The 27,855-nt window shown below is 43.4% G+C and overlaps 1 protein-coding gene across 3 annotated transcripts; it reads left to right on the top strand.

Moving 5' to 3' along the window:
* Nucleotides 1-1,781: 1,781 nt before the first annotated feature.
* LOC133653106 (calcium-responsive transactivator-like) lies at nt 1,782-19,582 on the top strand. 3 transcript variants are annotated; one of them, XM_062052125.1, is made up of 11 exons: nt 1,782-2,059; nt 2,460-2,536; nt 5,099-5,183; nt 6,721-6,835; nt 7,124-7,351; nt 12,441-12,587; nt 13,486-13,587; nt 14,614-14,706; nt 14,779-14,895; nt 14,967-15,094; nt 18,488-19,582. In XM_062052125.1, exons 1-11 carry the CDS (start codon nt 1,991-1,993, stop codon nt 18,524-18,526), a joined length of 1,200 nt encoding a protein of 399 aa, XP_061908109.1. In that variant the 5' UTR covers nt 1,782-1,990; the 3' UTR covers nt 18,527-19,582. The 3 variants fall into 3 exon arrangements, with proteins under 3 accessions (XP_061908109.1, XP_061908107.1, XP_061908108.1); XM_062052123.1 differs by lacking the exon at nt 7,124-7,351 and having other exon boundaries at nt 1,788-2,059; XM_062052124.1 differs by lacking the exon at nt 7,124-7,351 and having other exon boundaries at nt 1,791-2,059; nt 18,888-19,582.
* Nucleotides 19,583-27,855: the final 8,273 nt, after the last annotated feature.

The following is a 27,855-nucleotide window of genomic DNA, read 5'->3' as shown; positions in this document are numbered from 1 at the left end:
CCCGGACTGTTGAACAGCTTAAGCTGTACATCAAGCCAGAATGGGAAAGAATTCCACTTGAGAAGGTTAAAAAATGTGTCTCCTCAGTTCCCAAACGTTTACTGAGTGTTGTTAAAAGGAAAGGCCATGTAACACAGTGGTGAACATGCCCTTTCCCAACTACTTTGGCACGTGTTGCAGCCATGAAATTCTAAGTGAATTATTATTTGCAAAAAAAAAAAAAAAGTTTATGAGTTTGAACATCAAATATCTTGTCCTTGTAGTGCATTCAATTGAATATGTGTTGAAAAGGATTTGCAAATCATTGTATTCCGTTTATATTTACATCTAACACAATTTCCCAACTCATATGGAAACGGGGTTTGTATTTTGTTGTTGATTGTCATGTCATGTACGGATGTACTTTGTGGACGCCGTCTGCTGCTCCACACGCTGTAAGTCTTTGCTGTCGTCCAGCATTCTGTTTTTGTTTACTTTGCAGGCAGTTCAGCTTTAGTTTCGTTTTGCATTGCCATCCCTAAGCTTCAATGCCTCTTCTCAGCGGCACTCGCCTTTTGTTTATTTTTGGTGTAAGCATAAGAGACCTTTTTACCTGCACACTGCCTGCCGCTGTCGTCTGCATATTGGGATCACGACAAACCATGTTCCCGACATCCACAAAGCAATTAGCTACCTGCTGCCACCTACTGATATGGAAGAGTATTACACGGTTACTCTGCCGCGCTCTAGACAGCACCAACACTCAACAATGGCACATTATTTGCGGATTATAACTACTGGTTTGCAAAAATATTTTTAACCCAATTAGGCAAAATGACATAATCTCCCACGGCACACCAGACTATATCTCACGGTACACAAGTGTGTCGCGGCACAGTGGTTGAAAAACACTGCTCTAGGCATCTGTCTAAAGGTTGCAAACAGCCCTTTTAAGTCAGAAAAGGGGAAACTCACTTGTTCATTTTAAAGTTGATGCTGAGGAAAATAACACTATTGATCATATTAACACTATCATTTTGGTTATTGTTCCAATGACATATACAATTTGACATTACAAATTCAACATTCCTGCGATGAGGTGGCGACTTGTCCAGGGTGTACCCCGCCTGCCGCCCGAATGCAGCTGAGATAAGCTGCAGTACCGCCCGTGACCCCAAAAGGGACAAGCAGTAGAAAATGGATGGATGGATGTGTTGAGTTTGTATGTTCTCCCCGTGAATGCATGGGTTCCCTCCGGGTACTCCGGCTTCCTCCCACCCCCAAAAACATGCACCTGGGGATAGGTTGATTGGCAACACTAAATTGGCCCTAGTGTGTGAATGTGAGTGTGAATGTTGTCTGTCTATCTGTGTTGGCCCTGCGATGAGGTGGCGACTTGTCCAGGGTGTACCCCGCCTTCCGCCCGAATGCAGCTGAGATAGGTTCCGGAAGGGACAGGCGGTAGAAAATGGCTGAATGGATGGATGGATGGAAATTCAACATTCTGTAGTACCAATTTAAATTTGATTTCAGTTTACAACAATTGGGCAGAAACGTTTTCCAAGAACGTTAATAAATATAGATATATGTTTTGGTCAATGCTATTTGTGGTTTTCGTTCTTTTATGTGCTTTAAAAAAGTCTACAGTAGTTATACGTTTGTAGGACTGAGTGGCTCCCTTCAATCAAAGGATGGAGAGAAGTGACAGGCTGCGGGCTGACTGGATCATACCAAGTGACGAGAGAGGTGTCTTATTTCTCGTCGTCTTGCATCTTCCTTTTTCTTCATCTATTTCACATTACTCATACGCTTAATCCATCTAAAATTAATTTATCTTGTATCGCATTGCAATATTTGAATGTTTTAAAGTTATATTTCCAAGCTGAGAGACGCCTGCATTGTTTAACATCCCCATGACTTGATAGCGGTCTAACTATACCCAAATAGAGGACTTCGATAAGACATTTTTGACATATAAAAGAGCGCATTTTACTACCCATGTTATGATAAAATGTCGATGGCGTTTTCTTCGGTGCGTCCCAGGAATAAAGCAGAGTTGACACAGCAAGCGATCCAGAAGGTGAGAAAATGATGTGAAATGATTGCTTGTGTTGACAGTCTAGACGCGATGGGAGTGTTCGCCCAGTCACTGTGGAGAAAGTGACTGCTATGTTATATTCCAGCTTCAATGAATTGGTTACCAATGATCATTTTTGCTGTTGTTTGTCAGTTATTTGCAAATGTGTTCAATGATTTAGTGTCTTATCTTTTAAACATTTACAGACATACAAGCTCTAAAGCTGTGCCTAAACACACTTTTACCTCCAAAACTTAACTGCAATGACATGCATTTGATTCTAATATCAAAGGCTCACACCCATTGATGTTTTGAACGAGAACAATGACATATTTTACTCCTAAGCATCAATGTTTTATTGAGGCCTGGGACTTTTTTTCACCAAAGTTCTGTCTCTCCAAAGATGCTGGATGAAAACCATCATTTGATACAATGTATCATGGATTACCAAAGTAAAGGCAAGGTGGCTGAATGCACACAGTTAGTATCACCTTTGTGCATTACTCATTTAAAGGGGAAGTGCACTTTTGGGGGATTTTGCCAATAATTCACAATTTTTATCAACCTGACTCTCGCCAGATCCTTGTAGTTCGCTGAGCTCCACACAAGGATCTTGAACTTCTCAATAGGAGATGTATTTCAGAAGGCGGGGCCTCGTTAAAAAAAAATCATTTTATGTGATTGTATAAACCACTTCTCCGTTATCTTGAATGACGTGCTACTTCAACCACTCACATCCAAATCAACCCGTGACGCTAATGAGAGCGACGCTAGGAAATCTAATACAGAACAGCCGACATATTGGATAATGACAGAGCATCCAAAACATCCTTGCCACCAATAAATGCAGTCAAAAACTGTTCTCTGTTCATCTTTTAAATAATTAATATTCGATAGATTTTGACAAAACAGTTGCAATAGCAGAATCAATGTCAGCACACGACTCCTCGCTGCGTGCCGCCAATGTTGTTTGAATCAAACAGTCGCTTCGGCGCCACGTCACATCTATGCAATCCCGCCCGGTGATCCTCATTGGTTCATTATTTTTTGCTATCTTGAAGGAGTTTGCATTGCCCTCGATCCCAGATCCTTGTGTGGAGCTCAGCGAACTACAAGGATCTGGCGAAAGTCAGGTTAACTTTTTATGAGCGAAAAGAAGACATCTTATTTTATTGCATTCTAACTCCTAAATAAACATAAATCAAAGTCTGTGGGAGGTCCTCTATTACGCCCATAAAGCCCAATAAATAACCATCAAAAAACAGTCAAGAATACTCTATACACATGTCGTGACCTGAATAATAACCAAGTATTAGCAATACTGTTATTATAAGTGCTAACATTAGGACCTATTTTTAGCAGTGCATTGTTATAGAGAGGTAACTTCCTATGCTGCTGTTATGACATCATCAGCTGGTGAGCTGCTTCCTCGCCTCGGACCTTGTGAAAGTTAATTCTAGAATGGGGACATAATCTGAGAAATTGGTCAACTTTGACAGCAGATTTAGACTTGGAAATGCCGGGATTATGTGTCATTCTTATTCTAAACAGGAATATGTCAACGTCTTAACCGTCAGCATCACCAGTGACAGCAGACATTGTACATTAAGTGATGGTTTATTATGTTTGTTGGCTCTCATGAAGTCTGCAGTGAGGAGTAAATTAGTGATGTTGTCGAAGGAAAAAGCGAACGTAGTGATGCGTTTGTGTAATCAATGCGCCGCCGTACATAGGCGCCGATATACATTTCTGCCAGTGGGTGCTTGGACGGGTGGTAAATCTGACGCTACTTTTCTGAGGCTATGTCTACACTAAACCGGATAACCCCTCAAACGAATAATTGCCGTGTTTCTCCTTCCGTCTGTACAGACGCTTGTGGAAATCACGCATGAATACCTTAAGAGGAAGCGATTGCTGCTATTTCGGATACAACACATCTCAGACGGCAAGAGAACTTTCGAATGTCCAGGTCAGCTGTGATCCTACTTACCGAAAAACTTTGTCTATTTGTCAAAGAAGAGTCAACGAGAATGCGGGCTCCCGTGGATGTGATAAAAAAGGTAGCGCGTGCTTTGTATTACCTGGCCGACGAGGGAAGACTACGGAAAACGGCGAATGCTTTTGGACTGGCAAAGCAGACTGTATCAGTTATTGTCCGCCATGTATGTCACCGACTCAACGTCTAGGTCCAGAGTATTTAAAGTCACCAAAAACGAATGGACAATGAAGGTGAAGGCAAAAGAGTGAGGAGTGTCCTGACCACATATCTAGATCCCGAGATTGATTGTTGTAAAATGTTCTACAGCACATTGTGTACTTTTACGTGTCCAATAAAGATTTTATTAATTTATGATGGCTCAGGTGTGATTCACTACAATAGGGCCCCACAGCACACTGGATTCCAGTTAATTGAGATACTACAACACTGGATATTGTTCAGATAAGTTAAATTTAAGAACTTGCACACAAAGCAACACTGGAGGTGACTATGACGTGCGTATTTTCCGCGCATGCTTATTAGGTCGCGTTGCGCCGGCTGACGGAGGAGGTGAGGGGGTTTTAAACGACCATTGTGTGTGTGTAGACACAGATAAGGTTAGGTGGGATTTACCCTAGATAACCTTAGCCAATTTAGTGTAGAAGGGGCTTAAACATGCGCAGTTTTTGCTTGGTGGTGAGAAAGAATTGGCGCCTATGCCGCCGTATGCTTAAAATGAGCAAAATACATTCATGTTACATGTTATTATTAATGTGCCTGTTACTGCATTACACATATACTTACATCATGTACATAAAATCTTGATGGAAGTGTTTGGATATTTTTTGCAGTGCTTTATAGGCAGAATAGAGCGACTCCCATAGGCTCCATTGTAAGAAGACTTCTGCTCGTGTTTATTTACAAGTAAGAATGCAAAAAAAAGAAAACGTGTGAATGTCTTACATAAGGTTTGTGAATGATAGGCAAAATTCCAAAAAAGTGCAGTTCCCCGCTAAAGCTTGTGAATGTCATGAAGCTGACATATTTGTTTTGCATTTGGTTAGATATCAACAGATACTGCACAGAAATCTGGTTTACCTGGCGACAATAGCAGATTCCAATCAGAATATGCAGTCCTTACTACCTGCTGTAAGTATGGTTGGGTTCTTCAAGACCTTGGCTTTTTGTGGCCCCAAACAAGATTTTGTTTGTGGCCCTGTTCTGGTCTTTAATATTACTTATTTATCATTGTGATTAATATTTTTAGACTTGTGAAGGGCACCAAACTCACCTTAAAACCAAACATCACCGCCCCGCATACACACCTAATATGCTTACATGCACTAAAAAGGCATATGATTAAATCTGGCTTTTTAAAATACATGTAAAAACCTTAAGGTTTTGAATACAGCTTGTAATGTCTCCAGGATTTTGTATGAAAAAACTTTATTAAGGTTTTTGACTTTCTAAAAATGGCAGTAAAATATCTAGATTATGTTATTTAATAACCAGTTCCCTCTTGCATGAATATGAGCCATCATTGTATCCTGTGTTCTGTGCACATGTCAGTCTTCCCAACGTAATAACCTAGAAGGGCCGAGTAGTTAGCACACAATTTTTTCATCTTTAAGTCTTAGTTTCAACAATAATGTTTTTCATCAAGAATTCCAACAAGTGGTGTCGTTAGGCTTTTTTTCAGGGTGCTAAAGGCCTCCTAAAATATCCTTAAACCCTTTCATTATTTGGTGTTTTTTTTTTTAAAAGGTTCTGTTTTGCTTTTTTGTTTTAAAAAAAAAAATAGTGCTGACAAATGTAATATAAAGTAGCCAGAATGTGAGGTTTAATAATCATACAACCTATAATTAGTCACTTAAATATGATTATACATATTGCAAGTTTTCCTTTACGTCATAGCGTAAGGTAGATATTGGCTGATTTGTGCAGGATTATAGTCAGTGGAAAATAATAATAGTATAATCCATATATATTATAATGATTATTATTATTGTTATTGTTATTGTTATTATTATTGTTAGTACTTCTACTGGGGATGAAGCCTCCCCTGTCTTGCTGACAACTAGTAACACCTCTGTTTCGAACTTTAATCAAGGTTCTTTAAACACACCATAAATATGTGCTATGAGATGCAAAAGTGAAACAAACTCAACTTTGTCCGATGCTGCCACAAATGGATGTATCATATTTTTACCTTTCTTCTATCATCTCATCCTGGTTCTCACATGTTGGCGCTGTGTGGGAATGCAAAAATGTCAGCTTTGACGACGTCATGACGTCTGTGTTGAGTTAAAAGTTAAGTGTTCCATGTGTTTTATATTCCTAATTCGGTTCAATGTTATTATTGAACTTCGACAGCAAAATCAATTTCATCTGAACTTTTATGACATCATATTTTATAACTGGGAGATTTAAATGAAAGAAAAACAATCTTCAAATCTTTACAAAATGCCCACCCTGATCAACCCAGTGGTTGTGGCCCTAATCGGCCGCATAGATTGTTTATGTGACAGGCCGGCCTTGATCACACCCTTCACTTTCGCCTTCACTATTTAGCTTTAAACACTTTTAATTGCCAAACATTGACGTTTCAATGTATCCAACTGTTTACACTTCTCAATTTAGATGGAGAGAGTGAAAATGATATAATTTGTTTTCTTTCATTGTGCAGCCTCCCACTTCAAATATGTCCATGGGCCCTGCAGGAATGAGTGGGGGACACGCACAAGGCAATCTTAATGACAACATGGGACAATCAGCAATGATGCAGGGTCAAATGAGCAATGGTGAGAGTATCAGCACATTTTTTTTCTAGACGCACACAAAGCTTCATTTTGTCGAATGCACTCGTCTTATCCTGACTTTGCTGCATGTTGTTTTACCCATGATCATAACGTTTTTTTCTTCATGAATTTGTTGATTAATTGTTTTACACAAAAACATGTTTTAACCACCAATCACATAGAATATTACCACAGTGATACTTTATGGCTGTGCAAGTTTAAGATGAACTGAATGTGGCTCCCCGCTTAACCTGATGATGTATCACACTGACTATGAATGTGTGTCGTCAGGCCAAAGTCACGCCCCCATGCAGCACAAGTCTGGTCATGTGCACCCGAATTTTCCTTCCGCTTCCCTCAATCTGCCTGTCAGCAACTACAATAGTTTGGCCTTAGCCTCCAGCTACAACCTTGCTGTGCCCTCATCTCAGGGCAACATGATTCTTGCGCCTGGCTACGGCTCTTCCTTTTTTTTCTCCCACAGCAATCTCAACATGCAGTCCAGCCAAGGTGAACCAGGTATAGAGTTTCTCTATCGCCAGGACACTAACTCAGAAAATAAACAGAATCAAAACACAAACGGCTACTTATTTAGAAGATACCTTTATTGCTCTTTTTAGCAGGAGTAGATTTTTTTTGGAGCGCAATGAAGTAATAAAACATACATGTTCATGTAGATTATAACTTAAATATGCAGTTTGGTCTATGCAGTAGCCCTTTTGATGCTGCTCAAAGTTCGTATTTCTCTTATGAGCAAGATAATTTCCATTTACGTCATTAAGCTATAAAATTTAGGGCATGATCTAATCATGTATTAAAGGGGCCCTATCATGCAAAACCAACTTTTCGTACCTATTGGTACCTGCTGTTGTGCATTTGGGATCTGCATAAGTCTCGAAAATTTGAAATCAATGCATGGAGGCATTGCGGAGATATTTATTAAAAAAATATTGCCTTCCTATCTACTTCCTCCAAACGGTCCATTTGGAATGTGCATAATTGGTGGTGTCACCGTTTTGGAACAATGTTCCTGGATTATCCATGTATGGTATAAATCTACCCAAACTGCCTTGTGCGCGTCTGCCATTTTTACTTTTTGCGTGCGCTTCTGTAGATTCGACTCGAAGAATGAACAATCTTTTATTGGTTGTATTACCCAACACAGGACACTAATCAAACCTCCAGTCTGATCTGAAGAAGTAATTAGTGCCTGGCTAACATTCTTGTTTGCGGCAATGTGCCTTCAATGTGCTCCTCCACATCGAGAGGAGCCAGATGAGGTGGTTTGGGCATCTGATCAGGATGCCACCCGAACGCCTCCCTAGGGAGGTGTTTAGGGCACGTCCGACCGGTAGGAGGCCACGAGGAAGACCCAGGACACGTTGGGAAGACTATGTCTCCTGGCTGGCCTGGGAACGCCTCGGGATCCCCCGGGAAGGGCTAGACGAAGTGGCTGGGGAGAGGGAAGTCTGGGCTTCCCTGCTTAGGCTGCTGCCCCCGCGACCCGACCTCGGATAAGCAGAAGAAGATGGATGGATGGATGGATGGTGCCTTCGACTGTGAAGAAGTAGGTTCGATTGTGTGCCAAAAAGAGTCCTGCTTCACCCACAAACTTTCACAAAAAAGAAAACTACTTTTAATGCCGTGTTCTGTGACTTCTATCTATCTATGGCAATGGAGACAATGAAATGGTAAGTAATAACAGTAAGTTAGAAATGTGTGAATGATATGTTAGCAATGTTAGCTTGATTTGTTGTGTAGCTATTTTAGCCTTTTACTGTAAGACCAGAAGTGCCAAGCCTAACGCTTTTGAGCGTGAAAGTCACGCAATGTATCCTTTCTCACGACACATGCACACTTGACATTTCTCTTGCTTATATGTCACCAATTACTACTCTGTATTTATTTTTGTTATGGCAATAAACTTTGGCCCCCAGCTGTGACTTGACAGAGCTAACCAATCCACCAGTCCCTTGAGCCTAAATCTAACCAACCACTGAAGCCTCCACACTATATAAACCAAGTAGAAGCACCGTATGTCGGGTCTTGCCTGAGTTTAGCCGGCGAAAGCCGGTGGCTGTGCCTGTCATTTCTACGATCTGTGAGCTTATCTTCTTGGGTAAGGCATTATCTGAATTGTGACTGGATCGAGATAGAAGGGGATAGTGGCGGGACTACTAAATTGCCAAGAAAATGAAAAAAAAGATTAAGAGTTTTGGATGGATAACATGAGATATGTGTAAAAAAAAAAAGATCAATCTGATGATAATACACCAATTCCTGGTTTACCACTGTGAATGTCATCCCAGACGAGAATATGCAATTATTAAAGAATGTACGTTTAAATCATTATCAGATAAAAACATTTATTGAGGGAAAGTATTTAGAAAATGTCAAAATATGAACAGATGCATCTAAAACTATAATAAGTAGACATTTTAGCAGTTATTGCTCAAGAAAACATAGTTATGAATAAAAGAGTTAGCAACAAGTAAGTATTTTGCCCACGCTGTGTGATCAATCAAGAATGAAATTGTTTTGTAGTGCCTGTTTTGCGTCTATCTTTAGTACTTCCAGAAACGACGTGCAAACTGGCAGTTGTGCAGAAAAAAGCTGTGAGAGAGGTGGCTGTCGTGCTGCAGTTCTGTCCTACGTACAGTATGCTTGCCAACATATATGGAGTGTCGAAAATTAAAATATTAGACATATCATCTACTCGGGAATATTTTATAATTTTATAGCTGCTGGATGTCTTAAAGCAGGGGTATCCAAAGTGCGGCCCGGGGGCCATTTGCGGCCCGCAGGTCATTTAACGGCCCCACGGCACATTCTAATAATACGATAAAAAAAATCAAGACATAAAAAGTGGTATAAAAGAGCAAACAGGTGAAATATAACAAGAAAATGTTACAATGTTTACTCTAATAACACAAAGCTGCCATGCAGGCTGTTTCTTTCTTACAAAAATTATAATTACTCAAAATCAATGGTATTATGAATTATTGACTTATTCAAGGCTCCATTTACATCACATTGAATATTCCACTTTGAGATAGTTTTTTGGGAAATGTTGCATATTTTGTGTTTGCCATTTAAAAAACAAAGTTTATATTTTTTTTATTTTTTAAAAAAGGGACTAAAACAAACAAACAAAAAACATAAACAACAATAAAAATTATAATTGACGGATAGATCTGAAGTTGATCTTGAGACAATTAAAGACAAGTAAAAAAAAAAAGTATGATTTTTTTTTTTAACTTTACTGAGCAGGAACTTTTTGGATCCCCAATCATTTTAGTGGGGCTTTTTTTTTTTGAGTGTCATTGCTAAAAAAATAATAATTAATTAAAATCAATGTTGTTATGAGTTATTGACCTGTGTAAGGCTCCAATTATTATAACATCCAAAATATTCTACTTAAAATTTTTATTGGGTGAAAATATTGCATACTTTGTGTTTTTTCCATAAGAAAACAGGATTTTATTTGACAAAAAGGGCATACAACTTAATATTGACCTTGAATAATAATACTGAATAATGTAAAGTGAACTATATTTATATAGCACTTTTCTCTAGTGACTCAAAGTGCTTTACATTGTGAAACCCAATATCTAAGTTACATTTTTAAACCGGTGTGGGTGGCACTGGGAACAGGTGGGTAAAGTGTCGTGCCCAAGGATGGGGCAGAAGCGGGGATCGAACCTGAAACCCTCAAGTTGCTGGCACAGCCACTCTACCAAACGAGCTATACCGTCCCAATGATGACACATGATAATGACACATTTTTTATATTTATTTAACCAAAACCCTTTGATCAAGTCTAAGTGGAGGCCTCAATGTATATTTTTTTAAACATATATTGTATTGGTTTTTAAAATAAAAAATATCAAAATGGCCCCCGCTTGCTTTGATTTTTCAGTGTGTAGCCCTCAGTGGAAAAAGTTTGGACACCCCTGTCTTAAAGGGATGATTAAAACAATTTAAATTGATGTCTTTTGGTGTCATTTGGTGGGTTATTTTAAATGACATACATTTTTTCATATAGGGGACATTATGAGCATATCTTCTACATGAAAACATATTGCATTATACATTTTTTGTGTGTCTGAAACATTTCAGAGCACAGTTGCAGTTATTGCCAGCATCTTCTATTAGCGCACCTTCAGCGTGGTGTAAAGTGGATTCTGTTGTAGATGCACTGCTTCTAAAATCACCTGAAAAAACGCGACCGTTAGGAGCATGATAACATGATTTAAATTAGTGTTTCCATGGTGAAAGCCACATAGTACATGCAAAAGGGTCATTTTATGATTGTTTTTTTCTATGTTTAAAACACTTCCTTGTGGTCTTCATACATGTAATGGTGGTTCTTTGGTCAACATTTTGCATAGATTATGTCTTACAGACCATCTTTCTGCCTGTCTATTCAAGATGCGTTTTGTGAGCGGTCTTGTTTACGTGCAGCCACCTCGACTGCGTCTTCTCCCCGTCAGCCATGTTGTAGTTTTTACCGCTTCCATATGTAGTTTGCTGACAAATCACATTTAGAACTGTATGGTACTTTGTATTATAAATGGCAACAGCGAAGCATGTATGTTTATTTATGAGCCAGTCTGACCCACAACAAGAGTTTAGAGAAAAAATTGCTTATTGACTACAATGGCGGACAATGGCAAAGCTCTTCGAGTAAAATTTACTATATTGTGATTACTTGTGGAGTATATTGTGAATAAATTGAGAACAGGAAGTGAACAAAAGTTTTAGCAACTGTTATGTAAAAGAAAAGGGGTAGGATTAAATAAGCTTTGCTTCTTCCTACTCCTTTTCGAACATGTTGAAAAGAGAAACTGGAAATTGTGATGTATCATGTTGTATGCTTGCATGTTCAAAATAAACTCAAACTCAAACTCAAACCATATATAGAGATATCGACTTACGTCACATATGGGAAAAACAGGCATATTCCAAACGGCTCGTTTGGAGGAAGAATGAAGGGTGGTAAGAATGTATTATAAATATCTACCCCATGTCTCCATGGTTTGAATTCAAATATTTGGGACTTATGCAGATTCTAATAACACAAAACAGGTACCAATAGTTAAGAAAAGTTGGTTTTACGTAATAGAACTACTTTAAATAAGGCGGTCTGCGCCAGTTATCACACATACACACGTTTACAGTTTGCAGACGCTGTTTACCGCGTGGTATTTGGATCTTAGTAGATCAGACCCTTGATGTATAAAAAAAAGCACATTCAGTTCATCCGCAAATGACTTGCCCTCTCCATGCATCCTCCCTCTTGCCTTCTTCAGGCTTTGACTTTTCTTACTTCTGATCCTTTACCTTGAGATGCAGCCTTCCTCTCCGTGTGGTTTCTTTTTTTATTGTTTGTGCACTAATTTTCTTGGCTGTTTTTAGACCATTTCCCATTTTTGTCATTTAAAGAGACTCCTGGCTGCTACACATGAGCAAGTTTGGCTTTTTCCCATTAATCATTTGTTTGTCGATTGATTAACAAATTAACTTCTCTTCTGCTAATACATAGAAACAAGTGAGTACTTCATGGGTATGTATGATTTCTTCACACCGAATTCCACTTCCCTCCTAGTCTCCCTGCTACATCAACAAACTACAACAGCACATTACTCCTCAGCACAGCCTGGAAGCCAACAGTATCAGGGCATGATGGTTCAAGGCAATCAAGGAAGCAGTATGTCCCAGAAGTCCATGGGATCTTACCGCTCTTCACAACAAGGTACTTTAGTTCTACTTGCACTTTTGATTTGTGACTTGAGTTTGAGCATTCAAACACAAAGCTAGATGGTTGAAAAAATAGCTTCAAAAGTCTAATATAGTCATGATAGGACTGATCGGCATGCAACTTTAGGAATCGGACTGGTGACGTATCACTTGTCACTTGAGGTTAATGTCTGCCTAATAATAGCTCCATGTTGTCCTGTTACATTGTCTGATGTGGGTAGAAGAGACAGGAGTCAGACTCGGTCTGTATAAAAAGGATGGAATACTGTTTCCAAGGCAACCAGCTATGATTGCATGACCTCATTTATGCTGGTACTTTAATGTCCTCAATGACAAGGTGAAGGGTTTCTAAAGTAAGAGTGCTTCATTAACTGTTTCCATGGTCATAGTGGGAATATTTTCTGCATACTTGAATGCAATGATTGTGGCTCATCTGAAGGAGGTTGGTGAATAAAAGCGGGAAAAGGACACATTTGGAATTTCTGTGCACCATAACAGCAGTGATCAGATACACCCTAATAACCTATTATAACAAATCTTTATCTTGTGAGGTTCTTAAAGTTTAATTTACAATTTACTCCCCTCAAAATATTTTTAATCAGCATAACTGCTCAATATGAATACAGTAGTACCTCAACTTACAAGCTTGATTAGTTCTATGACACAGCTCTCAACTCAAACCACTTGGCATACTATTGGCAAAGCATAACAATTAGCCAGTCCTAAGTTCTATTCACAAAACGCTCTTAAGTTGAAGTACCACTGTATCGAATATTTGTTACACACATTACACATACTTCACTATACATTATTTATAAACTCATAAAAGTCCTGGCACTACATTTTAGTCTGACCATCTGCTTGACCAATCATGGTGTTGCCTGTCTTCGCAGGATCTGCACAGCAGTACTTGGGACAGAACGAATTCTACGGAGAGCAGTATGGACACACTCAGAGCTCCAGCGAGCCCATAAACCAGCAGTATTACCCTGATGGTAATCTCTCACAGCCATAAACTTCATTCACACAGCTCTCAAAAACACACAACATGACCTTTCTACTTGGTGCCATATTAAGCATCAGCATTGGCGACTCGTTATCTTTCTCCCCAATGTGGGAGAGGAAAACTGTGTCTGTGTCCATACTGTCCCCTTTGGTTGGCCAAAATTTCAGATTTCAGACAAAGCTGGAGAGATGTTTTGAGGGCCCAGGGTGCTTTGGATGTGATAGGGGAACTCTTACTAAAGGCTGGGAAAAAAAGGACGGTGTTGATTTTGCTTATGTACGTGTTGTGAAAGATTGGTGCCAAGAAAGTGTCATTGAGGAAAACATATACACATTTGTGCTCTACATTTAGTCATTCATATACTCCATTTAACAATTTAAAATATTGACCCTGTAATTTGTTTAAGATCATTGTAGTCAGAGTCATGCAACAGAACTATAATATGGCCACAATATTGTGTTTGTTGTCCCGACTAATTATAATGGATTAGATTTATATAGCACTTTTCTATTAGATACTCAAAGCGCTCACAGAGAAGTGAGAACCCATAATTCATTCACTCCAAATTCACACCTGATGGTGGTAAGCTACATTTGTAGCCACAGCTGCCCTGGCTGACGGAAGTGTGGCTGCCAGTTTGCGCCTACGGTCTACGTCCCCTACCCACCACGCCATGCCGTCCCTGTAACTAACTGTAAGAGTTCTCAACAAACTTATTGCCGTTTGATCACATGGCTATAATTAATAGTCCTACTGGCAGGATCTCCTAAACACCTTACACAATCCGTCACAAAAAGTCTCCAAACTAAAACTTGTCAGTTAAAAAATGAAATAAGTTGATTCAATTAGGTAGTTTGATTTGGCTACATTGGCAATGTTAAATTATTACAGCTACTCGAGAGCACAAATTAATATTTTATTCTCTTAGAGACACATTCTACTAGCTTTGGCATAAGCTGGCCTTACTTACAATTTCAGAGTCGTTTTTGCATATATTGAATGTCTTACTTGGCAGGTCATGGTGAATACTCATATCAGCAGCCATCATACGGTGAGCAGAGCTACGAGAGATCCTTGGATGAGTCTTCACAGCATTACTACGAAGGAGGTAGGAGACATGTGTGCGTTCAACTGACAGAATGAATAATTCACATGGGAGTTTTTATCTTTGATCGCGCAGGAAACCCGCAGTTCAGTCAGCAGCAGTCTAAATATCAGCAGGCTTCTGGTCAGCAGCCTTTCAGCCAGCAGCAGTACTCTTCTCAGCAAGGCTATAGTGGGCAGCCACAGGGATACGGTTTGGAGCAACACATTTTGTGTGCTAAATGCAAATGAATGAATGAAGTGATTGAACATTATACACTGTAGGACCTGGCCAGGGTGGATCCTCAGAGTATTCTCAATATCAACAATGTCAAAGCCAACAGTACGGGTCTTACCGCTCTTCCCAAGGAGGACTAGGATCACAGACGCAGAGGCCCTTTAACTATGAACAGGTAAATAATTTACACATGTATAATTCCTTTCTATTTGTTTCTATACCATGAGGGACAACATTTTAAGTCAAATTCCTTTTTGCTTGACTTAACAAAACGTGTACAAGTGGACAAACTGTTAATGTACCTCAAATATTTATCCTTTAGCTCTGGGGTGTCAAACTCAAATACAGAGTGGGCCAAAATTTTAAACTGAACAAAGCCGCGGGCCAATGTTGAACAAATTAACCTTTTAATAGGGACCCAAACAAGTTTTGCATTGAATATTGAACAAGCAAGGCTTATATAACTTTATAGTGACATGCAAAATCGAGTTTCAAATAATAATAATATTAATTAAAAAATATCAATGGCATATCAAATACAATTTAAATAAAAATTGAATGCCTCTTTTCTATTTGCAGCCTTCTGAGGTAAATATTAACATTAAGTTTTTCCACAGGCTAATAAATTTGAAAATAAAATGACAATGAATAAACCAACCATTCAGGACTTTAAACTGCTCAGTTTGCGACACACTGATCTAATCTGATGTGCCCAAGCCAGATACCTGACATTTTTTCTTGGATGCTAGTTCATTAATGCCAGGGCTCAGACTTTGAGCTGAGGCAACCTTCATTATCGAACGAAGGTGTTCATCAGTCATTATATCTCGTAGTCCACCCGGACCACAGTCTTGGGGGCGTGCCTTAAATGCCTTTAACGTCCTCTACGAGCTGTCGTCAAGTCCGCTTTTCATCCATTCTAACAACGTGCCGGCCAGTCACAAGATATGTGCGGCTTTTGTACGCACACACACGTGAATGCAACGCATACTTGATCAACAGCGATACACGTTACACTGAGGGTGACCGTATAAACAACTTTAACACTGTTAGAAATATACACCCCACTGTGAATCCACACCAAACAAGAATGAAAAACACATTTCGGGAGAACATCCGCACCGTAACACAACATAAACACAACAGAACAAATACCCAGAACCCTTTGCAGCACTAACTCTTCCGGGACGCTGCAAAATACACCCCCCGCTACCACCAAACCCCCCCCCCCCCCAACACACACACCTTGTAGCGTCCCGGAAGAGTTAGTGCTGCAAAGGGTTCTGGGTATTTGTTCTGTTGTGTTACGGTGTGGATGTTCTCCCGAAATGTGTTTGTCATTCTTGTTTGGTGTGGGTTCACAGTGTGGCGTATATTTGTAACAGTGTTAAAGTTGTTTATACGGCAACCCTCAGTGTAACCTGTATCGCTGTTGATCAAGTATGCGTTGCATTCACTTGTGTGTGTGTGCAGAAGCCGCACATATTATGTTACTGGGCCAGCACTCGTTGGACTGGATGAAAAGCGGACGTGACGATTTTCGGGAGGAGCACTGAAATTTGGGAGTCTCCCGGGAGGGTTGGTAAGTATGAGAATTAGCGGTGAATGCGGTGTTACCGCGGCACCGCCGCTGTATATAATCGGCGGGCCAGCTCTAGTGTTAATTTGATATTGCCTCAAGGGCCAAGTGAAATTACACGGCAGGCCAATTTTGGCCCGCGGGCCAGAGTTTGACTCCCCATGCTTTAGCTGCAAGAGATGCTGATTAGTAATTTTCCTTCCTCTTTTTGACATGAAAAAAGACAATTCCAGGAATTGTAGTCATTTAGGACCTATTCTCCTGTTTGCATTTCAGTGTTTTGTTACGCACTTGAAGTTAAGCACATTTCTCTTATTCTCCCATCCAGTGTGTGGACATACCCACTCAGCGTAAATTAGGTCCAAGTGTGTAAATCAGGAAGGCCTATAACAAATTAGGCGGACTTTGCCATGAAGCCTTTTTTTGTCTATGTAAAAATCTTACAACATGGAGTTTTACTAATACTTGTTAACGTCATTGAGGTCCATGAAAAAGATTTAAATTTGAAAAGGCTGAATCAATCTCTGCCGTGCTTGTCGTGTGTATGTGTTGCCATGGTGATGTAGTGTGTGTATGCACGCAACAGGGATGTAGCTTTGTTTTACTTGTTATTATAACCACCCTGATGTTATTTGTGATATTAGGAGTTCTGTTTAGTACAAATGCCTGTGAAACTGTGACGAGTCAGAGGGGCTACACAGCGGTTTGTTAGTGTGTGTGTGGGTGTGTGTGAGAGTGGGTGTTTTTGTGTGCTTGTGCTTGTAAGGGGGAGAGTGACAGTTTGATGTAAAAAAAAAAATCAATGAAATCAGTTGATAGATGCTACATTATATATTCATTTTCTATTAGATAATCACATAGTTCAATGATCACAGTCACGATTAAAATCATTGTATGATTGAACATCCATTAGTACCAGAATGTTCAAATACGGCTGATACGCGTGGTCCCTTTACACTGTGGTCGCACTCACAGACAACAATGTGCATTTTGATCATGGTCCTTTTATCCTTATTTCAATGAATGTTTCCAGGTGTCTCAATTGAAGCGACCAGAATAGATGTGATAGTTTTATTGAAAAGTGTGCATCTTGGATGAAGGCGTGCAGTGACAGACTTTAATGGAGGTCTATGATGCAAAACCAATTTTCCTTACTGAAGAGCTTTGTGCGAGTCCGCCATTGTAGTCCCATGCTGTAGTCTATAAGCTCCTTCTTATTCTTTATACTGTTGTGGGGCAGCCTTACTCATACATGCATATGCATCCTCTGCTGTTGCCATTTCTAAAACAAATTAGTGTATAGTTCTAACTTATATCTGTCAAAAAAAACTAAAACATGGATGACGGGGAGAAAATGCAGTCAAAGTGGAGGCACTAAAATAAGACAGCTCACAAAACAGCGCATCCGGAAGAGACGGTCAGAAAGTGGTTTGAAGATGGTCTGTAAAACATAATGTATGCAAAATTTTGACCAAAGAACCACCATTACATGTTATGGACCACAAGGAAGTGTTTTTAAAAAAATCATAATATGGCCCAATAAAAGGGGACCTATGATGATTTTTTTTTACATTTAAAACCCTTCCTTGTGGTGTATGAAAACTATTTTGGACAAGCTTTGTGTCACTTTTGTAACCTGTTTTTTAAGTCTGTCTGCAAGCTGGCCGTTTGTGGAGGAATTTCCAGATTGCGATTGAAACCACACCCCACCCTCTTCAAAATTAAATCAAACTGATCTTTTAAAAAATGTACGCTTTTTAAATTGTTATCTTAAAGTCGTCACCGCTTTTTTTTTTCAAGACACAGTTGATAATAAACTTCAAAAACCTTATATAGATTTGCCGGTCATTTCATTAGTTATATCTGCAGACTAGCTGCATAAGAAAGCTGCTTTTGGCAGAATTTATATTACTACATGTTGCATGTTGTGCATGACAAGATTATAAAATACTTTATCCTACCTTTTTTGTGTTTCCTCATTGCCCGAAGCAGAGGGGAGGAGCTCCTCTCCCTCTGGATGAGAGCTAGACTTGATGTCCAAATCAGTACATCCAGCTCGCCTTGACGTCATCTTGTAGCAACTGCCAAACCCTGCGAAAAAGAAGCATCCAAAACCGTGTGCAAGATAATGCCTATATTGCATGAACTTTATGATTTAATGCTTCGACATTGTTTAACACAAGTATTCAACTTTGTAACAACATGCATAAGTCAGAAAATACTAATTTAATCGTAGGTCTCATTTAACTACATGGGAGAATAGGGCCCATCAAGTATAACCACATACTGTAGAATTTGATACAGACTGAATGACCATGTTGACTCAGAGTAAGTGGGACAGTATCTAAACTCACTAAACTCATCTTCGTTGACATTTTTCATATTACAGGGTCAGTTCGGAAGTTATCAACAATAAGATACACTTTGGTTTCCTGATCGATGGATGGAAGTAAGAAGGCAGCTCCAGTCGGAGTTTGGTTGAAAAGTGACATCTGATACATTTCATTTAATAAGTTTAATTATTTTTCATTATTTTATTTGGTGTTGTTTTATGTATATGACAAAAAACAGTACTGTTTTCTGTGCTAATCGGCTCTAGCAACCCCTGGAACCTTTCTATTTGGGTTTCTTAAAATAAATGTATTTTTGTTTTACTGTTTATCCGTCCAGGACGATGCAGTGCACATTATTGCATATATTTAACACAGGCAATGCCAAAATATCATGTGTACAAGTGTTGAATATAAGGTTTGTAGCCAATCAACTAATTTGCATGTTTTCAGGTCACTTTGTGTTTTTTTATTTCGTATAGCAAATCATTCCAAAACTTAGGCCATATCCTTAAAAAATGACTGGCCAAATTTAAATAATTTAGTAAACTGAATTGAATTTATTAGACACTATGAGCAATTTGTTTCATTGTTGCTTTTTCTGCTCTGTAATTGCCTTTGTACTTGCCTTTACCTTTTACCACTGCATTTATTTATTTTTCTTTAGGAATAATTTTTATTTTCTTCTAAAGAGTCTTTAAAAACAAAGGGACGTCAGCAGTCAAATGTATTTCTCACTGATAAAAACTGATTGAAAAAGCAAGCTTTGTGTTTACTTTGTTGGAGACATTGTTTAACATCACAAAAAGGTAAATTCGGGTTCTATTGACTATCAAGTGTTCTAAAGGTCCTAAAACCTGACTTGAGGTTTGTATGTGTTTTTCAAACTCTGATATGATTATGTGTTGTCACTATCTGCTGTACATCTATCCAATTGTCATGGGACGCTAACATGCATGTATCAGTTTGGGGTGTAACAGCACAACATGATAGTCGTACAGCCGTCCGTGTTAGGATTTGATCAAGGAGGTGACCCCAGGACGCAGAGACGGGAGGCGAGGTTGAATTACAAAATGTTAAACAATTTAATGAGTCCAAAAGTGTAACAAAAAGCGATGGGGCAGAAGTGCACACCATGAATAAGCTAACAAAAACAGGTCTCTCAGTGGTCGGCAGGGGAAAAGGCCAGGGCGCACTGAGCTCAACAAAAGGTCCAACACAAAATCCTCTTTACCTCAGGGAGGCTAGGAAGCAAACACAAAGAGGTGAGGAATTTCAGGAATAAGGAGAGACAACATACCAGGCAGGACAAAGTGAATCAGGCACATGCACGTGGGAGGTGCAGGAGACAATAATCGGCAGGGACCAGCTGTCGGTGACAAGCTTAAATTGTACTGGGTAGAGACTTGTTGCAGGTGTGCCTCGCTGGGGACTAATTGACTGAAGAAAATACAGACACCAAAAAAGAGAAGGCCGGGAAATGACAAAACGCAACAGTCCGTCCACCTTCTGTACCGCTTGTCCTCATTATGATACCAATGAGCTAGAACCTATTACATCTTACTTAGGGGCGACAGGCAAGATACACACTGGACTGGTTGCCAGTCAATTACAGGACACATACAGACACACTACCATTCACACCTGTGCACAATTTAGCCTAACATGAACGCTTTGGGATTGTAGAGGAGTACTTGGAGAAAACCTACGCATGCATGAAGAAATCCTTGAACATGCAAACTGAGATTTAACAAATGGAGGATTTCAATCCTCAATGCTAACCACTAGGTCACTGTGTAACTAGCTATACATCATTAAAACATTTAAACCACGTCTATTAGGGTTCTCAACTAATGCTATTTACTAGGCGAGTAACGGAACATGTATTGGTATTTCTTTGTGAGGGTAATGAGGTCGGTGAAACCATGCAAAGGGGTGAGTGAGCCCACCAAGTTGATGTTGACATGGTCGCCTGCCTCTCGGGAACAGCAAATTGCTGCAACGAGGCCTTGTTGTGGCGGTGCACTTTTGCGTCCTGACAGGCCACACATGAGTCAACCTAGGCCCGCACATCCTTCTTCAGCCCCCTACAGACAAACTTCTGGGCCACCAGCCATGCCTAGGCTGGCCAGTTGAGAGAGCGGACCACAGCCTGACTCCTGAGTCATCGACCGCGACTTCTTTCTGGTGCAGTCCAGTGCCCGAACCCCTGAACCTTGCGGTCAGTGGCCTGCTCTACACCCATACGTGAGTAGTACAGACCTAACTACACCGTGCTGACGGTGCCTCTGGAGAGGCAGTCTGCGACCACGTTGGACTTGCCCATGATGTGTCGGATGTCTGTGGTGTACTCCGAGATGAACGACAGCTGGCGTTGTTGGCGGGCGGACCACAGCTCAGCCACCTAGAACATGGAGTATGTGAGGGGTTTGTGTTCCACGAAAACCATAAATTCATGGCTTTCCAGGATGAAGCGGAAGTGGTGGATTGCCAACCAGACGCGGAGCAGCTTGTGTCAAAGGGGCTGTATTTACGCTCTCTGGGAACTATAGCTGGCAGCTGAAAAAGGCAAGCGGATGCCAGGTGTCGTCAACCCACTGCTACAGGACAGCGCCAACGGTATAGTTTGATGCATCCGTCGTAACAGCGACTGGCGCCTCCTGGGAAGGGTAGACCAACATGGTGGCCCAGCACAGTGTGGCCTCCATGTCTCCAAATGCCTTGTCCCTCTTGGCTGTCCAGTCGACATCCTGGTTAGGGGTCCTGCCCTTCAGGGCTTCTTACAGCGGACGCATGACGGGGGCTGCGCGACGGATGAATCTGTGGTAAAACGTAACCATCCCGAGAAATTCCCTGAGCCCTTGCGCCGAGCATGGGCTGGGAAAGGCGGAAACGGCTTCCACCTTTGACGGCAGGGGGCTGGCTCTATCCTTGCTGACGAGGTGCCCAAGGAACTGAATGATGGCACGCCAAAGACACACTTCGCCGGTTAATGATCAGGCCATGTTGGTTGAGCTTCGTGAAGAGGTCCCTAAGTTGTGTCTGGTACTCCTCCTCCAAGGAGCTGGCCATAAGGACATCGTCCAAGTAGACAAAAACAAAGGGCATGTCTCTAAGCGTGGAGTCCATTAGCCGCTGGAAGGATTGGGCCGCATTCTTCAGCCCGAAAGGCATCCTGAGGAACTCAAACAACCCAAAAGTAGTCACCACAACCGTTTTAGGAATGTAACCCTGTACCAGGTCCACTTTAGAGAACGGGAGCTTCCCTTCCAGATGTGCAGAGAAGTCCTGAATGTGGGGGACTGGGTAGAGGTCGGGCGTGGTGGCATCATAAAGGTGGTGGTAGCTGCCGCACGGATGCCAGTCGCCGTCTGTTTATGGACCATGTGGAGCGGCGAGGCCCATGGGCTGTCTGAACGGCGGCGGCTAGTCTCTCCGGGTTGAGCCATCAGACCCTAGCATGGATGGGAAGGCCCTTGGTCTCAATGCGGTGCTCGACCCAGTGTTTAGTTGTGGCGGCCGAGAAGGTGGGCTCTATCAGACGAGGGAAGTCTTCCGGAAGCTGTTGGTATTTGCCGCCTTTAGAGAGCCAGCTGGAGAGACCGTAACATGTCCCCTCGTCGCGAACAAGGAGAATGTCATGGCATCCACCAGGCGGCCGTTCTTTACGTGTACGAGCAGCCCGAGGGCGCACAAAAATTCTGCGCTGAGGTAGGAAAAAGAGATGTCGGCTGTAATGAAGTCCCACATAAACCGTTGACCCCCGAAACATAAGTCCACGGTCTTTGTGCCATACGTAGGGATAGGAGTGTCGTGGAAATCTGCGCCCGGAAAGGGTGTCTTTGACAAACAGCAGCTCGCTCTTTGTGCTCACACTCACAGCCGCTACTGAGCGCAGGCCTTGGCGTTTCCAGACGCATTGTAGTTGCAGGTGGAGCGGCACCTCTTAGCCTTGGCACCAAAATGTGTGTGGAAGTAGCACAACCTTGGCTGTCTTTGTGTCCTCTGTCCGGGGGTGCATGTTGGCGGCCAGGAAGAATCGGTTCGCTTCATTTGCTAAAGCGCGTGGCTCAGTAATAACTGTATTAGCGAGCGCCATCTGAACATTTTGTGGCATGTGTCGCAAAAACATCTCCATAAAGAGGAAATTCTGTTACGGCTCAGGCTCCTGCCAACGCCTCTCATCCGTCTGTGCGCTCCAGTGAGCGCACCTCGGGACAGGCCCACGGGCGCGCTCATCCAGGAGCGCGCCGTGCGCGTCTCCGCCCCGCGGCAGCCGCCAGCTGCAAACGATCACCGGCATTCTGCACACCTGCACTTAATGAAGGACCTGCCTTCATAAGCTCGCAGAACCTGCCAGGCGGCGCCGGAGTATAGTCTTCTTTACCCTTGTAAGCGTCCTGTATCTGGCTTCCATCCCGCGAACTCGCTCCTTCCCTGTGACTTCCATGTTTCCATTGTTCTGATGTTCTTGTTGTCTTCCCGCAGCGCTTCCCGTGTTCCCCTGTGATCCCTCGTTGTTCCCCTTGCCCCCCGGACTGCCTTTTGGATTCTTGACCTCCCGCTTGGACTTTCTTCTGATGCTTCTCTCTCGCCCGGATCACCTGCCTGCCCCATGGACTGCCCGTTTGCTCTCGTCAACAATTTGGTAACACACTTCAGTTAAATTACACACATTGTATTACTTCACACTCTTGTATTTTGGTCACACACTTCATTCTATAGTTTAGTTGTATTGTTGATATTATTATTATTATTATTATTATTATTATTATTATTATTATTATATATATATATATATACCTGTATATAATAAATTAGTGAACCTTACTGCCATCTAGTGTCTGTCGCCGTCACCTCCCCTTAGTAACCATAACAGTATACTCCGGCCAATTGATTAGGGACCTGACGGCACACTTCCTTAGCCCCGCCCCCAGTGACTTTAGCCCCACCCCTAGTGACTTTAGCTCTGCCCCAGTGACTTTTTTTTTTTTTTCCTTCCTCCTTTCTTTTTGCCCCTCTCATTATGTCTTTTTCTTTTCAATCCACCCTGGACAATTTTTCTAGCCCACCTCAGCAAAATCTTGGACTGTTTAGCAGTGCTGTAGGGATAGAAGAATTTACCCGCCGCCTAGCCACCCACCTCCCACCCTTAGTGACTGTCCCTCAGTCAGCTGGAAGCGTCTGGCATCCGCGTTCGGAGGGGGGGGTAGTACTAGTCTCTTCCATTTTAGCACTGGTGGCTGTGCTGATGTGGTAGCACAGCTGCACCCAGACAGGCTACCACCTGCCAGACAAATACACCCTGTCTTCTGCTTTTCTCAGCCGCAGCCACCAGTCACCGAGCTAGCCCCTGTCCCCGAGCTAGCGTCCGAGCTAGCACCTGACCCCGAGCTAGCGTCCGAGCTAGCACCTGACCCCGAGCTAGCGTCCGAGCTAGCACCTGACCCCGAGCTAGCGTCCGAGCTAGCACCTGACCCCGAGCTAGCGTCCGAGCTAGCACCTGTCCCCGAACTAGCGTCCGAGCTAGCACCTGTCCCCGAACTAGCCTCCGAGCTAGCACCAGCTTCCAGTCTGACTCCTGCGTCTCCGCCAGCTTCCAGGCTGGCCTCGACCTCTGCCCCTCGGCCTGCAGTGTCGACCTCAGCACCTCGGCCTGATCCTCAGCCGTCCTCGTCTCCGGCGCCGACAACGCCTGCTGCTTCCATGCCTGCATTGCCGATGACGTCTTCCTCGCCTGCCCCGCCGATGACGTCTGCCGCTTCCACGTCGCCGATGACATCTGCCGCTTCCTCGCCTTTTGATGTCTGTCGCTTCCACGCCGCCGATGACGTCATCCTCTTTGCCTCCGATGTCACCTCCTCGTCTCCGGCGAGACGCACCATGGCGCCACTCGCGTCCGCCTTTCCGACGGCCAAGATGGTGGCCGTACCTTGGTCGCCCGCCTCGCCGGCCTCAGCGGCATTCTACTCGCCGCCGCCACCAGACCCGTCCCCGGTGGATTCGGGGACATTTGGGCCGGCGACCCACCACCAGTTCACCCCTCCGCCCACCCTTGACTTTTGTTCATGTGTTTTTGTTTGTGGTACGACCAGTAGGACATCTGGAAGCTGTCCATAAGGAGGGGGGTACTGTTACGGCTCAGGCTCCTGCCAACGCCTCTCATCCGTCTGTGCGCTCCAGTGAGCGCACCTCGGGACAGGCCCACGGGCGCGCACATCCAGGAGCGCGCCGTGCACGTCTCCGCCCCGCGGCAGCCGCCAGCTGCAAACGATCACCGGCATTCTGCACACCTGCACTTAATGAAGGACCTGCCTTCATAAGCTCGCAGAACCTGCCAGGCGGCGCCGGAGTATAGTCTTCTTTACCCTTGTAAGCGTCCTGTATCTGGCTTCCATCCCGCGAACTCGCTCCTTCCCTGTGACTTCCATGTTTCCATTGTTCTGATGTTCTTGTTGTCTTCCCGCAGCGCTTCCCGTGTTCCCCTGTGATCCCTCGTTGTTCCCCTTGCCCCCCGGACTGCCTTTTGGATTCTCGACCTCCCGCTTGGACTTTCTTCTGATGCTTCTCTCTCGCCCGGATCACCTGCCTGCCCCATGGACTGCCCGTTTGCTCTCGTCAACAATTTGGTAACACACTTCAGTTAAATTACACACATTGTATTACTTCACACTCTTGTATTTTGGTCACACACTTCATTCTATAGTTTAGTTGTATTGTTGATATTATTATTATTATTATTATTATTATTATTATTATTATTATTATTATATATATATATATACCTGTATATAATAAATTAGTGAACCTTACTGCCATCTAGTGTCTGTCGCCGTCACCTCCCCTTAGTAACCATAACAGTATACTCCGGCCAATTGATTAGGGACCTGACGGCACACTTCCTTAGCCCCGCCCCCAGTGACTTTAGCCCCGCCCCTAGTGACTTTAGCTCTGCCCCAGTGACTTTTTTTTTTTTTTCCTTCCTCCTTTCTTTTTGCCCCTCTCATTATGTCTTTTTCTTTTCAATCCACCCTGGACAATTTTTCTAGCCCACCTCAGCAAAATCTTGGACTGTTTAGCAGTGCTGTAGGGATAGAAGAATTTACCCGCCGCCTAGCCACCCACCTCCCACCCTTAGTGACTGTCCCTCAGTCAGCTGGAAGCGTCTGGCATCCGCGTTCGGAGGGGGGGGTAGTACTAGTCTCTTCTATTTTAGCACTGGTGGCTGTGCTGATGTGGTAGCACAGCTGCACCCAGACAGGCTACCACCTGCCAGACAAATACACCCTGTCTTCTGCTTTTCTCAGCCGCAGCCACCAGTCACCGAGCTAGCCCCTGTCCCCGAGCTAGCGTCCGAGCTAGCACCTGACCCCGAGCTAGCGTCCGAGCTAGCACCTGACCCCGAGCTAGCGTCCGAGCTAGCACCTGACCCCGAGCTAGCGTCCGAGCTAGCACCTGACCCCGAGCTAGCGTCCGAGCTAGCACCTGTCCCCGAACTAGCGTCCGAGCTAGCACCTGTCCCCGAACTAGCCTCCGAGCTAGCACCAGCTTCCAGTCTGACTCCTGCGTCTCCGCCAGCTTCCAGGCTGGCCTCGACCTCTGCCCCTCGGCCTGCAGTGTCGACCTCAGCACCTCGGCCTGATCCTCAGCCGTCCTCGTCTCCGGCGCCGACAACGCCTGCTGCTTCCATGCCTGCATTGCCGATGACGTCTTCCTCGCCTGCCCCGCCGATGACGTCTGCCGCTTCCACGTCGCCGATGACATCTGCCGCTTCCTCGCCTTTTGATGTCTGTCGCTTCCACGCCGCCGATGACGTCATCCTCTTTGCCTCCGATGTCACCTCCTCGTCTCCGGCGAGACGCACCATGGCGCCACTCGCGTCCGCCTTTCCGACGGCCAAGATGGTGGCCGTACCTTGGTCGCCCGCCTCGCCGGCCTCAGCGGCATTCTACTCGCCGCCGCCACCAGACCCGTCCCCGGTGGATTCGGGGACATTTGGGCCGGCGACCCACCACCAGTTCACCCCTCCGCCCACCCTTGACTTTTGTTCATGTGTTTTTGTTTGTGGTACGACCAGTAGGACATCTGGAAGCTGTCCATAAGGAGGGGGGTACTGTTACGGCTCAGGCTCCTGCCAACGCCTCTCATCCGTCTGTGCGCTCCAGTGAGCGCACCTCGGGACAGGCCCACGGGCGCGCACATCCAGGAGCGCGCCGTGCACGTCTCCGCCCCGCGGCAGCCGCCAGCTGCAAACGATCACCGGCATTCTGCACACCTGCACTTAATGAAGGACCTGCCTTCATAAGCTCGCAGAACCTGCCAGGCGGCGCCGGAGTATAGTCTTCTTTACCCTTGTAAGCGTCCTGTATCTGGCTTCCATCCCGCGAACTCGCTCCTTCCCTGTGACTTCCATGTTTCCATTGTTCTGATGTTCTTGTTGTCTTCCCGCAGCGCTTCCCGTGTTCCCCTGTGATCCCTCGTTGTTCCCCTTGCCCCCCGGACTGCCTTTTGGATTCTCGACCTCCCGCTTGGACTTTCTTCTGATGCTTCTCTCTCGCCCGGATCACCTGCCTGCCCCATGGACTGCCCGTTTGCTCTCGTCAACACTTTGGTAACACACTTCAGTTAAATTACACACATTGTATTACTTCACACTCTTGTATTTTGGTCACACACTTCATTCTATAGTTTAGTTGTATTGTTGATATTATTATTATTATTATTATTATTATTATTATTATATATATATATATACCTGTATATAATAAATTAGTGAACCTTACTGCCATCTAGTGTCTGTCGCCGTCACCTCCCCTTAGTAACCATAACAAATTCGGCTCCTCCATTCAACATCCTTTCCATGTGCTCGGAGGGTTTGCTGTCCCCCATGCCCTGAATAGCAAGGAGACGTCGGGTTCGTTCTGACCGCGACAGTTCAAAAATCTTGAGGAGGTAAACCTTGAGCCCCGCCTATTTCTCCAGGGCCAGAGGAGATGTAATGAAGGTTACTGCTCTGACTGCAGTGGA

Source organism: Entelurus aequoreus, linkage group LG07 (assembly GCF_033978785.1).
Source record: "Entelurus aequoreus isolate RoL-2023_Sb linkage group LG07, RoL_Eaeq_v1.1, whole genome shotgun sequence".
NCBI classification, from domain to species: domain Eukaryota; kingdom Metazoa; phylum Chordata; class Actinopteri; order Syngnathiformes; family Syngnathidae; genus Entelurus; species Entelurus aequoreus.
This window is presented reverse-complemented; position numbering and strand designations above follow the sequence as displayed.

Coding starts and splice junctions, on each gene's coding strand:
- LOC133653106 (XM_062052125.1), top strand. CDS start 1,991: ATGTCGATGGCGTTTTCTTCGGTGCGTCCCAGGAATAAAGCAGAGTTG. Junction 12,588..13,485: donor TTACCGCTCTTCACAACAAG/GTACTTTAGTTC, acceptor CTGTCTTCGCAG/GATCTGCACAGCAGTACTTG. Junction 13,588..14,613: donor CCAGCAGTATTACCCTGATG/GTAATCTCTCAC, acceptor CTTACTTGGCAG/GTCATGGTGAATACTCATAT.